We start from the raw sequence: 14286 nt of genomic DNA on the forward strand, positions 1-14286 counted from the left end.
GTATACCATATGATCTGTTTCAGTACATGATCTGTTTTAGTGTTCGAACTGTTTTGGAATCTATATGACATGTTTATAATGTAGATGATCTGTTTCAGTATTTGATACGTTTCAGTATTTGTTTTAGTAAATGATCTTTTTCAGTGTATGATCTGTTTTCTGTCAACTTTCGTTTGTATATGAATCAATTAATCAAAAAAAAAGAGAAAATGATAAAGAAAAAGATAATATCAAAACTTAAAATGCTAAGAGATATTATAGAGAGATCTTAAAAGACTTAGAGATAACCAACTAGTAATTCATCAACATGGTGGGAGTGTAGACTGTTCGTTGTTCCTTCTTATTTCTTATCAATGTTCTAAGATTCTTTATGTATCTAGAATACCTTGGAAAGTCCTCATGTTCTAGAGTATACTGGGTACAGGATAGATACAGAACTATGGATGTGGGCATCTAGATGTTAAATTTGAGCCACAGACACAGAAAAGAGTTTAGAGAAAGTGTTGAGGTTTAGGAGGTTGGTGGTTGAGGGTCAGATGAGGGAGAAGAGCTGTGTGTAGAATAAAGTTCTAACTGCTTGCATCCATTCATAATATGAAAAACCATGTTGTTTAATCTCAGCTGCTGGTTACAGAATTAATCTAAACAGTCACTGGAAGGTAGCCTGCAGCATAACAATGTTGTCATAATTCAAATTATTCTGCATGATTAATATCATCCTGCTTTACTGAAATCTATGGCTACGAGCTAATTGTTAAGTAGACACAATATCCTCTTTTGGTAATCCAAAGTTCTGAAATACATGCTCAAAGATTGCCTTGGTGGGTTTCTATAGCTGTGGGAAGACCCTTGAAGGGAATTAGCTTATATGCCTTGGAGAACTGGTCTATGATAACCATGATGGTGGTAAACCCTTTTGACTCCAGGAGGTCGGTTATAAAGTCCACTGAGATGTGGGACCAAGGACGTTGAGGGATGGGTAGTGGCTGTAGCAGGCCCTCGGGTAACTGTCGGCTTGAGCAAACTTGAGCACAGGTGTCACAGGATTCCACATATGCTTGAATGTCCCGCAGGCTCGATGGCTACCAGAATCGTTGTCCCACTAGCTGGGCCATATGCTGAATGCCCGGGTGGCCCGAACTGTGGGATTCATGAGTCCATTGAATGACCTGACGGCGGAACAAGGTGGGGACATAAAGCTTGGATGGGGGACACATTGCTGGAGGAGGGTTTTGTGCATGAGCACTTTGGATCTCCTCTACCAGGTTCCATTGGTTCGGTGCAAAGATAAGGGTGGATGGAAGAATGGGTTCTGGATGAGTAATTACATTTCTGATTTCTTGCTGCCTGGAGACAGTGTCAACTTAACCATTCTTAGACCCTGGATGATACACTATATTGCCAAAAGTATTCGCTCACCTGCCTTGACTCGCATATGAACTTAAGTGACATCCCATTCCTAATCCATAGGGTTCAATATGACGTCGGTCCACCCTTTGCAGCTATAACAGCTTCAACTCTTCTGGGAAGGCTGTCCACAAGGTTTAGGAGTGTGTTTATGGGAATTTTTGACCATTCTTCCAGAAGTGCATTTGTGAGGTCACACACTGATGTTGGATGAGAAGGCCTGGCTCTCAGTCTCCGCTCTAATTCATCCCAAAGTGTTCTATCGGGTTGAGGTCAGGACTCTGTGCAGGCCAGTCAAGTTCATCCACACCAGACTCTGTCATCCATGTCTTTATGGACCTTGCTTTGGTCACTGGTGCACGGTCATGTTGGAAGAGGAAGGGACCAGCTCCAAACTGTTCCCACAAAGTTGGGAGCATGGAATTGTCCAAAATGTCTTGGTATGCTGAAGCATTCAGAGTTCCTTTCACTGGAACTAAGGGGCCAAGCCCAGCTCCTGAAAAACAACCCCACACCATAATCCCCCCTCCACCAAACTTTACACTTGGCACAATGCAGTCAGACAAGTACCGTTCTCCTGGCAACCGCCAAACCCAGACTCGTCCATCAGATTGCCAGATGGAGAAGCGCGATTCGTCACTCCAGAGAACGCGTCTCCACTGCTCTAGAGTCCAGTGGCGGCGTGCTTTACACCACTGCATCTGACGCTTTGCATTGCACTTGGTGATGTATGGCTTGGATGCAGCTGCTCGGCCATGGAGACCCATTCCATGAAGCTCTCTGCGCACTGTTCTTGAGCTCATCTGAAGGCCACATGAAGTTTGGAGGTCTGTAGCGATCGACTCTGCAGAAAGTTGGTGACCTCTTCACACTATGCGCCTCAGCATCCGCTGACCCCGCTCCGTCAGTTTACGTGGCCTACCACTTCGTGGCTGAGTTGCTGTCGTTCCCAAACACTTCCACGTTCTTATAATACAGCTGACAGTTGACTGTGGAATATTTAGGAGCGAGGAAATTTCACGACTGGATTTGTTGCACAGGTGGCATCCTATCACAGTTCCACGCTGGAATTCACTGAGCTCCTGAGAGCGACCCATTCTTTCACAAATGTTTGTAAAAACAGTCTGCATGCCTAGGTGCTTGATTTTATACACCTGTGACCATGGAAGTGATTGGAACACCTGATTCTGATTATTTGGATGGGTGAGCGAATACTTTTGGCAATATAGTGTATTTGATGGTAAACTGAAATCTGGAGAAGAACAGGGCCCACCTAGCTTGGTGCGGATTCAGTTGCTTAGCCCCTGAAGATATTCCAGGTTGCGATGATCTGTAAGAATAAGGAAAGGGTGACGAGCTCCCTCCAGGCAATGACGCCATTCCTCGAGAGTCTCCTTTATGGATAGTAACTCCCTGTTGCCCACATCGTAGTTTATTTCCGTGGCTGTAAATTTTCTGGAGCAGAAGGTGCAGGGGTGCAATTACTAGGATTCCCGTGACATTGAGAGAGCACTGCCCCTATTCCACAGCTCGAGGCATCAACCTCCAACACAAATGGGAGGTCAGGGTCTGAATTACAGAGAATAGGGGCTGAGGTGAAGCTGTTCTTTAGTTTGCGGAACGTCTCTCTGGCCGAGTCAGTCCAACTGAGTTTCTTAGGTTTGTTCTTTAGCAGCGACATAAGGGGACTAGCAATGGTGCTGTAATTCCTGATGAACCGCCTGTAGAAATTGGCCAACCCCAGGAATCGTTGTAATTCCTTGACAGTGTTAGGTTCGGGCCACTTTTAGTTTTTTTTTAGTTTTAGTTTGATCCATTTCCATGCCTATGGGTGAAAGCACATACCCAAGAAAGGTGATGGTCCGCTGGTGGAATTCACACTTTACGAGTTTAACAAAGAGATGGTTCTATAGCAGTCTTTGCAATACTGTATGGACATGCAGAATGTGGGTTTTGAGGGAGTCAGAATAGATTAAGATGTCAACAATGTATACAATGACATAGCGATTGAGCACATCTCTTAAGATCTTATTGATGAAAGACGGAAAAACTGCCGGGGCATGACCAAGTACCGATAATGTCCATTACTGGTGTGAAAAGCTGTTTTCCACTCATCCCCCTCCTTGATCCTGATCAGTTTGTAAGCACTTCTCAGATCTAACTTAGTAAATATCTTGGCTCCATGTAGGTGTTCTAAGGTTGCAGGAACAAGAGGTGTCCATCTTCCATTGTTATGCCGATGATACCCAGTTATATATCTCATCAAAACCAGATGAAATATCTAATTTGTCTAGATTAACTGAGTGTGTTAAAGATATTAGAGATTGGATGACCGATAATTTCCTATTACTAAATTCTGACGAGACAGAGATATTACTTATTGGCCCAAAAACCAGTACACAGAAGCTCTCGCAATTCAGCTTGCATCTAGAAGGATGTACTGTTACCACTAGCTGGACAGTGAAAGACCTGGGTGTAATATTAGACAGCAACTTATCCTTTAAACATCATATTTCCAATATGACAAAAACAGCCTTCTTCCATCTTAGAAATATTGCCAAGCTTAGGAACATTTTATCTGTATCTGATGCAGAAAAGCTAGTTCATGTATTCCTGACCTCCAGACTGGACTACTGTAATGCATTACTAGGTGTTTGTCCTGCATCTTCAATAAACAAGCTACAGTTAGTCCAGAATGCAGCTACCAGAGTTCTTACCAGATCAAGAAAATATGATCATATAACCCCAATATTATCATCCCTGCACTGGCTACCTGTTAAACTTAGAATTGATTATAAATTAGCTCTACTCACGTTCAAGGCTCTAATTGGTTTAGCTCCCACCTATCTCTCCAGTCTCCTAACACGTTACAATCCACCACGCTCTTTAAGATCACAAAACTCTGGACATTCTAGTAGTTCCCAGAATATTAAAGTCCACAAAAGGGGGTAGAGCGTTTTCGTATTTAGCTCCTAAACTTTGGAATAGTCTTCCTGACAGTGTTCGGGGCTCAGACACAGTCTCCCAGTTTAAATGTAGACTAAAGACTTATCTCTTTATCCTGACATACATCTAACACATCCCATAACCTTGTGCTCCAGTACATCTGATTAAATACACATTATCATCTAGTGCTGCTAATATTATGAACAGCAGCTACGCTAATTCCTTTCCACCTGTTCCTTTTTCTACCCATCCCGAGGCATGCCAGCTCCAGTACACAGAGGCCAACCCTGTGAGGATCCTCAGGCATCCAGAGATGGATCAACTTCAGCTGTATTCTGCTTCATGAGGATTTGGGTATATCAAAGCAACGCTGCCAGCCCTATGTGGACTTCGACGATGACAACAACCTCCTAGTTAATACACACACTAACATTCTACATCACACTGTAGACTATACATAACTGCAGAAAGGACATTGTTTATATCACACTCCTTGGTGTTTAGAATCATTTATAATAACACTCTCTGGTGTCACCCAAATGAGGATGGGTTCCCTTTTGAGTCTGGTTCCTCTCAAGGTTTCTTCATCATACCATCTAAGGGAGTTTTTCCTTGGCACAGTCGCCACAGGCTTGCTCACTAGGGATGATTTTGTCATCTAGGACTTTTTACACTATGTTTTTTGTTTACTATATATATATATATATATATATTTATATAATATTTTATATATAAAACTGAATTGAATTGAATAGAATCCCCATGACCCTAATTAGGAATAAAGCCACACAAATGGATGGATATTTCATTTAGTGGTTAACTGTTTCTTTTTTACATTTGGAATTTACAGAATTATAACTTAACAGAGATCAAAACAAAATCTGAAGTGAACTCAATCTAAAGTATTTAAATCCTGTGTCTGCTTCGAACTCTGCATCATCTGACTGACCGACTGACCTAACTTAGTGTATTGAACCAAACTGTAGGTACTTTGTTAAGCATCCAGAATATTATTGCGTGATTTGTAGTCAAATTGTGTGAGCTAGCCTGGGACAAGGTAGGGTGAAGAGACGTGAAGAGCAGGAGGTTAATAAGAGCCATAAAGATATAAACTTTATTCACACAGACTTACTGACTCTGTAAATGTTCTTCCTCTGATAAACCTCATTTCTCTGTGACTTTACAGGCTCGTCAGCAGTGACTCTGTGATCAGATGGTTGTGAGTTTAAATCTCAGGTCTGAAGGAAGAACAGGAAGCTCCTCTGCTCAGCGCTGGAGTCTGATCACTTTAGATATAAGAAAAAGAAAAGAAAAAATGTTTTTCTGTGTTTCTGCTATAATCAGGTGTTACATGTTACCCTGTGAGATTCATTGTCATTTTTATTTCCATTGTATTTGTAAAGTGTTCTGAGACAAACCACCTGTAATTCCCTTCTTTACTCTTCTTTAAAAATACAAAATAAAATCCATAAAAATGACTGAGTCATCTATTTATTCTGTTAGCTCTGTTAGATTGTGATTTTATAGGAAGAGGAGCTGGATGGTTTATTAAAGGAAGCACAAAAGGAGCAATGAACGTGAAAGCAAAAATGGAAAGAATGTGTTTAGTTCATTCTGTTAGAGGAAATGAGCTCATTAAAAAAACTTCTTAACTCACACTTTCCCAGTTCCAGACCTGAGCGTCTGCTGCTTCTGTTTACTGTAACGACCTGCAAACATTCAGACAACAATCTGGACTAAAATCACTGCGGCAGCACCAACAACAACATTGAAAGGAAATCCTTATATTTAAGAGGGGAGGCGTAAGGAACACCAAACAGCAAGGTATATAAGAGTACAGTGACAAAATAAACTCCAGATCATCACAACACACTCAGGAAGTCTTCATTTCATTTAAGCTCATCTCTGATGTCACCATGGAAAGTGCTATTAAATATTTGGAAAAATATGTGGGACCTTTTGGAATATTCAATATTTTTCTTTTGGTTCTGGAGAGCATTCTGGATAATATCTTTCTCTGTCCTTGTGCAGAGGTCTACAATTATGTGATTTGTGGTTTGTATGCATTTGTCCCTGCACTTGACTTATTTTGTACTTTGTTGTTTGTGGATCTGTCACAGCAACAAGGGGACGGATTGCAAAATTATCCAAGAAAAATAGTGTACACTATTTTCACTCTACTTTCCTGGATATCTCTTTATTTTATTGAAGGACGTTTCCTGGCCTGCGCATATTCAAACTGGAAAGGTGTGTACACTAAAGCTGACACTTTGGGAATTGAAAAATGGTGCAAGCCGACAGGAAATGAAACCTCAGTGTTATGGAATCAGGAGAGGACTCTGGAGCTTATAACCATTTCTCAGGTGAGTTCTGAGGAACACTGACATGTTCTAATCAACACTAATATCAGTTCATTCCTACAGTCTTTAAAACAGCTTCCTGTCCATGTCTTGTTCCTACTGACTGTAAACAGTTAACTGATATCTTAGTCACTAAGAGATTTATCTCCACATTATATATCATCTAAAAGTGTTTCTCATCAGCTGTGTGTCAGTGAGAGAGAAAAGTCTGGTCTTTAACCCTGTGTGTCAGGAGTTCTACTGTGTGAATGAGGGACTGCATTCAGAGTCACAGCAATGTAATGTTCCGGAAACTCAAATAAATTCCGACTCAGGCTCGGGTCAGTCAGCTTCACGTAAGTTTATTCAAAATGAATTTGGGTCAAAGCATAAATGAAAGACAAAACAAAACCTTTCTCTTCTTGCTGGTTAATAAGGCTCCCTCTCTCTCAGGCACACATGACCCATGGATGGGTGGAAATGCTGCATTACTTATCTCTTTTCTCAGCATGCTTGTCACATGCTCAGCAGAAGTCTAGGAGAAGCAGCAGATTGGTTGTTAATGCTTCACATTGGGTCTGTTAATACCCTCTAGTAGATATGTCTATTAATGACATGTACTGGACATGTCAGTGTATTATTCTCACATGTATATGAGGGGTGGAGTGATGAACACAGTGCAGTGTAAAAGACAGAGCTGTCAGAATATCAGAGACGGTCAGAATCTCAGATAGGAGAAGAATAAAGACGTCTGATCTACAATCATTCTGTGAATATCTGACTTTCATCATGACTAAAGTCATTACTGGTTTTTTGAGGAAGCATAGCAGAGATGTGGGACTCTGCAGTCTCTTTCTTGGTCTTATGGAGAAACTGATGGACTCTGATTTTGTTTGTCCTTGCCAACCTTCACTTAATATATTCCTAAGTGTTGGCTATGCCATTGAGCCTTTCTTAACTTTATTTACACTTGGTGTTACTTGGACGTGTCCTCAATGACAGAAACCGGAGGAAAGGAAGACAAAAAGAAAAGCAACCTGCTCCACTGACATAAAGCTGCAGGTCATAAGAAAGGTTATTTCTGAAAGTCAAGAACTCTGCTTAGGAGCAGCAGAGATGGAGAACCGTGGCATGGAGGACGGCTCTCAGAATAAGGGATGCTGTTGTACTGACGAGTCGTGTAAGCGCAAATGTAAATCTCTCTACCCCCTTATCATATCCTTCATCTGGCTGTTTTTCTTCTTTATGGATGGCCGATACGTGGCCTGTGGGTGTTCACACTGGGGTGGTGAGTACACAGAAACTGGAGTGTTAAAGTGGTGCAAGCCGAAAGGAAATGAAACGGAGGTGTTTAACCATCAGCAGAAGACTCAGAGGTGTATGATCTATTCTCAGGTGAGTCTGAATGACACACAGCAAAGACTAAATGTTCTTCTTAAAAAAAAAAAAATCTTCTTTTCCCTTCAGGGGTCTCCACAGTGAATCATCTCTCTCCACCTATCCCTATCTTCTGCATCCTCAACACTTACACCCACTAGCTTCATCTCCTCATTTATTACATCCATATTCCTCCTCTTTGGCCTTCCTCTTTTCCTCCTGCCTGGCAGCTCCATGTCCAACATTCTCCTACCAATATACTCACTCTCCCTCCTCTGGACATGTCCAAACCATCTTAATCTGTCCTCCCTAACTTTGTCCCCCAAACGTCCAACATGAACCGTCCCTCTGATGTACTCGTTCCTAATCCTGTCCAACCGTGTCCCTCCCAAAGAGAACCTCAACATCTTCAGCTCTGCTACCTCCATCTCTTACTCCTGTCTCATCCTCAGTGACACTGTCTCTAAACCATACAGCATGTCCTGCACCACTAATGTCTGCACTAATACACTTCTTCTCCATTCCTCAGGCATCTTCTCACTCTCTAAAACCCTGTTAAACAAACTAGATAAAAATTCCACTGCCGCCTCTCCTAGACACTTCCAGACCTCCACCAGGATGTCATCAGGACCAACTGTCTTTCCACTTTCCATCCTCTTCAAAGCCTTCCTGACTTCATCCTTTCTAATCTTATCTACTTCCTGTTCCACAGAGTTCACTCCTTCTACTCTTTCTTCCCTCTGATGTTCCTCATTCATCAGCTCTTCAATGTACTCCTTCTATCTCCTCTGTACACTCTCCTCACTTGTGAGCACCTTTCCATCTCTATCCTTAATAACTCTAACTTGCTGCACATCCTTCCCATCTCGATCCCTCTGCCTAGCTAACCTGTACAAGTCCTTCTCTCCATCTCTAGTGTCTAACCTTGTGTACAACTGAACTTTTTCTCCATCCAAGCACCTGTACCTCATGACTCGGGTCCCACGCTTGCTGAGGCAGTGTGCTGACTTAGATTATGGGCCTCGCAGGTCGAGTTAGTGGAGGCAGAACAAGAGTGATCCCCTTTCTCTTGCCTTCTCACCTGACTCAGATTTCCCTCACTTTGCAATTTCTCCCAAACCGAACGAGGCATTATTATTTTCTTCATTGGACTCTGAGGAGCTTGATGTGGGTGATGATGAGCGGTATGCCACTGAATTACTTCCTAAGAGAAGGCAATCAGTGACGTTCATGCCGCCTTCCACCTCCATGCAGGGGTCTCCCATTTTTTCCATACCTCCACACTGAGGTATCAAGGCTAATCTTGGCTCAGTCAAGGGAAGTGGCAGCAAAGTGTGTGCTTTCTCTGAGAACCACCTTCTGGAGGATAGTTTGGGATTCAGCCACCAGGCCGGCACATCTGTCTCCTGCTTGGGCGATTATATTCTTTTTTTTTCTGTAAAAGGCCAAAACCTGTCTGGTGCTCAGGCTTACCAGAGCTATTCCTTTGTGTCTGCTACACATGAGACCATTTCAACTCTGGCTCAGGAGCAGGGGTTTTTCACCCCTGCAGACACCCTTTTCAGGGTCACAAGGGTTATGCGTCATGAACTTCATACCCTTCTTATGTGGACAGACCCTGGTTTCTCACCTTGGGTCCCACTCTTAGGGCGTATCATCTACAGCTGCCGTGCCCATGACATTTAGGTGGGCTCCTGTCTCTCATGGCACACAGATTTCCAGAAGATGGGGGCTATATTTCTAGTGCTGAAACACTTTCTCCTGAAATTCAGGGGCTGCTTTTGGTGGTCCCCTTCATCAGTCATTTGGGCAGTCTGTGTTTTTCAAAAGTGGCTATGAGGAGTTGACCCACTGTCCCATATGGCTTTCTCTTTTCCCTTCTGGATGGTGCTCCTTGGGAGATTTCTGTCTGGAGGATCCTCCTCTCTCAGGTACAGGGGCGATTCTCCACCCCCGCCCAGAGATTTTAAACCTCTTGATCCCATAGTGTCAGCCATGACGTAGCCATGGCGAGTTCCCTTTTCAGGGAACCAGTTACATATGTAACCTGGAGTAGTTTACATCACACTGCAGAGGGTCAGCAGGTTCCCTGTAGCATTAATGGAAGGAGTCTTCAGTGTCAAAGCTTTGCGTCAGTCAGGGGTAAAGCTGGAAGTTTTCAGTTTGTTGAATGTGTTTGTTTGTGTTTCAGAAACTCATTAGTCACATGTTTACTGTTTTAAGCTGAGTACTATGTTACAGTTTGTAGAGATTTATTTTCTTAAACTAAATTCATTAATAAAGTGTGTGAAGTGTGTGGGTTTCAGTTTGTAAGTGAGTGTGAGCACTGCAGTTTGATTTCCGGTGCTTTGTGTCACTCTATCATTTATATCCTATTTCTCAAACACTCTCATATTAAGATGGCTTTCTACCTTTCTTCTACTTTGGAACCAAATTGATAAAATTCCAGTAAAGATCAGGCCTGTAGTAACAGAAGAATTCTGGAGTTTTTGCCCTGAAGATCTAGAAGTGGTTTGAAATGTTTTTTTGAAAACAGGAAGCAGGTTTGTTTCCTCTGCTTCCTCTACTGGACATGTCAGTGTATTATTCTCACATGTATATGAGGGGTGGAGTGATGAACACAGTGCAGTGTAAAAGACAGAGCTGTCAGAATATCAGAGACGGTCAGAATCTCAGATAGGAGAAGAATAAAGACGTCTGATCTACAATCATCCTGTGAATATCTGACTTTCATCATGACTAAAGTCATTACTGGTTTTTTGAGGAAGCATAGCAGAGATGTGGGACTCTGCAGTCTCTTTCTTGGTCTTATGGAGAAACTGATGGACTCTGATTTTGTTTGTCCTTGCCAACCTTCACTTAATATATTCCTAAGTGTTGGCTATGCCATTGAGCCTTTCTTGACTTGCTTTATTTACACTTGGTTTTACTTGGACGTGTCCTCAATGACAGAAACCGGAGGGGAGGAAGAAGAATCCAAAAGAAAAGCAACCTGCTCCACTGACACAGCCTTAAAGCTGGAGGACAGAAGAGGGGAAAAAAAGAGCAAACATGATAAAGTTTTCAACTCCCTCATCATATCCCTCATCTGGCTGTTTTTCTTCTTTATGGATGGCCAATACGTGGCCTGTGCGTGTTCATGTTGGGGTGGTGAGTACACAGAAACTGGAGCTTTAAAGTGGTGCAAACCGAAAGGAAACGATACGGAGGTGTTTGAACGTCAGCAGGAGACTCTTTACTATATCACCATATTCCAGGTGAGTCTGAACAACACACTGCAAAGGCTAAATCTGCTTCTTAAAAATCAAACACTACATGGCCAAAATGTGTTCGTTTCAAACTTCACACCTATAAATACCTAAATCAAATCTAATCAGCAATGAGTTTCTATGATTTCAACTGATTTAAAGATCAGCTTCCCAATCATTTGGATTTTTTTTTTTGCAAAATTAACCCAGAAAAATAATTGATTAAGATGATGTGACTAATTTATTTTCAAAACTTGCAATACTGATTTCTTTCCCCTTTTTCAGGTGACAGGTTTTTTGATAGTGCCACTGATCATCCTAATAATATTCTTAAGCAATGGTATACAACATTATGACAGATGATCTGCTTGGATCGTCGAGAAGAGACGTGAAGAGCAGGAGGTTAATAAGAGCCATAAAGATATAAACTTCATTCACACAGACTTACTGACTCTGTAAATGTTCTTCCTCTGATAAACCTCATTTCTCTGTGACTTTACAGGCTCGTCAGCAGTGACTCTGTGATCAGATGGTTGTGAGTTTAAATCTCAGGTCTGAAGGAAGAACAGGAAGCTCCTCTGCTCAGCGCTGGAGTCTGATCACTTTAGATATAAGAAAAAGAAAAGAAAAAATGTTTTTCTGTGTTTCTGCTATAATCAGGTGTTACATGTTACCCTGTGAGATTCATTGTCATTTTTATTTCCATTGTATTTGTAAAGTGTTCTGAGACAAACCACCTGTAATTCCCTTCTTTATTCTTCTTTAAAAATACAAAATAAAATCCATAAAAATGACTGAGTCATCTATTTATTCTGTTAGCTCTGTTAGATTGTGATTTTATAGGAAGAGGAGCTGGATGGTGGAGAGGCTCAGGCAGATTTATTAAAGGAAACACAAAAGGAGAAATGAAAGTGGAGTGTCCGGTAAGGGGAAAAGTGTTATCATTCACAGAAGGAGTCTCCAGTGTCAAAGCTGATTAGAGCTGATTACATTTTAAGACTCCAGAGTTAGTAATGTTTGAAGGGTGAGAAGACAACAGCACTGCAGTTTCCTGTGGTTTTTATCTCTCTATCGTCACACTATCATTTGCTATTATTGTGTTTCTGAAAACCCTCGCGTGACGACGGCCTTCATCTTTTACATTTCAGTGGCGTTCTACTCTGTGACAACACTGTGAGTAATCCCAGAATGTTCAGTACATTTCCTTAACATGTTAGCATCATTAGCATTATAGCTTCAGCGCAGAACCAATGAAAGAAAACCTCAGAGGAGAGGAAGTATGTTTGTGTGGTTTCTCCTTCTTGCTCTACCAGATATTTACTTCTACCCTCCTTCTCTGTAGAGTAGAGGAGGAGTGATGAACAGCACAAGCAGGAGATACGAAGACGGAGCCGTGACAAAACATCGCATCTTACTCGCCATCCAGTCCCTGCAGTCTGACGTGTCACCATGATCAGTGCTAAAGGTCTTCTTGCATTCTTGAAGAAAAGAGTTACAAGATTTGGGATCTTCAGTCTGATTCTGGTGGTTTTCGAGCAGATTCTGGATAAAGACTTTGTTTGTCCTTGTAAACATACCTATAATATTACAGTGTGTGTTCTTTATGGAGCAGTCCCTTCCATCGGGTGCTTTCTCTTGACTTTTTTTTTCATGGACCTGTCTCTAAACACTGATGGCCGGAGGAAGGAAATCTCCACGTGTAATAAAGTTCTGTACTCCAGTCTCACCGCCAGCATCTGGCTCTTCCTCTTCTTCGCCGATGGTCGATACCTGGCCTGTGCGCTCTCAGCCTGGGAGGGTGTGTACGCTAAATCTGACACTTTGGGGATTGAAAAATGGTGCAAACCCACAGGAAATGAAACCTCAGAGTTAGAGAGTCAGCAGATTACTCTGAAGTGGATCTCCATATCTCAGGTGAGTTCTGAACTAAACTATACAGGAACCACAGACTTTATCCTGCTCAGGATCGCCCTGGATCCAGACTTTATCCTGTTAACACACCTGTAAGGCAGGTGGACATATAACTGTATTATTTATACTGAGGAGAAAACATTGTCATGGTGAAAATATTTATTCCCCTTGCTGTATAATATATATAATGCAGAAGTGTTTGTGTAAGTAGCCCTTAGTAATAACTTCTAAATTGTGGTAACAGTTCAGAGAAGAATCACCTGATGGTCAGGTGTCCACAAAATACATATTATAGATTACATATTCACATGAACAGTAGGTTTATATTAATCCACTTATTTATTAGATATTATTGAGGCGACATGAGATTGTGTCTGTTTTAGAAGTTTCTTCGATTTATTTCAGATTATTTTCTATAAAATGAAAACTTTGAAGAATGTATAGTGTTTGTAAAGATTAATCAGTTGTCTAATCTGGCAACCCAGTGGATTACCTGTCTTGTCCTGTCCTGTCTTGTCCTGTCCTGTCCTGTCCTCTGCCCCTCACCTGACCAGTGAGCTTCTATTAGCACTTTATAAATTATTAATACATGTTTTTATTCTGATTTTATAAAGGTTTTGTGTGTAAACGTGTCTGCATTTACACAATATGTGATGTTTTGTTTCAGATTTTAGGTTTCTTCATCATTCTGTTAGTTGTGGTTCTCCTGGCCTGTGTACAAGGCACTCAGAGAGCTCTGACACACAGGAACATCACTGAGAGGGAATGTGGTAATTCATTCACTTTCTTAGGTTTATTTATTCTCTTTATTTAATGAGGTGATACAGTAGGGAACAATATTAACCTTAAAATCATGTAAGTTTCCATGTACAGTACATATCTAGAGTAACAGCTTTTCATTTCTCGGTTTTCTTCAAGATGAAGATAGCAGGGAGAACCTGCAACGTCAACTCGGTGAGAGGAATTCCCGCTCGGAAAGTGACGAAGACACATGTTTATAAAAACCAAAGCTGCCTTATGATTTTCTTTCATTGTTGTGGTTTGATTTATTGTTGTTG

The 14286-nt window shown here is 41.6% G+C and overlaps 1 protein-coding gene across 1 annotated transcript in view; it reads left to right on the forward strand.

The window, feature by feature from the left end:
* Positions 1-10651: 10651 nt before the first annotated feature.
* Positions 10652-14286, forward strand: part of LOC131348048 (uncharacterized) — a 6413-nt gene continuing 2778 nt past the window's right edge. Inside the window, exons 1-5 of the mRNA XM_058382604.1 lie at positions 10652-11326; positions 11603-11719; positions 11820-13231; positions 13896-13998; positions 14147-14286. The exon at positions 14147-14286 is cut by the window's right edge and continues 2778 nt beyond it. Coding sequence (XP_058238587.1) covers positions 12767-13231; positions 13896-13998; positions 14147-14229 — 651 coding nt within the window. The 5' untranslated portion in view covers positions 10652-11326; positions 11603-11719; positions 11820-12766 and the 3' untranslated portion in view covers positions 14230-14286. The remainder of the gene's footprint in view (positions 11327-11602; positions 11720-11819; positions 13232-13895; positions 13999-14146) is intronic.

Source organism: Hemibagrus wyckioides, linkage group LG28, assembly GCF_019097595.1.
Source record: "Hemibagrus wyckioides isolate EC202008001 linkage group LG28, SWU_Hwy_1.0, whole genome shotgun sequence".
NCBI lineage: Eukaryota > Metazoa > Chordata > Actinopteri > Siluriformes > Bagridae > Hemibagrus > Hemibagrus wyckioides.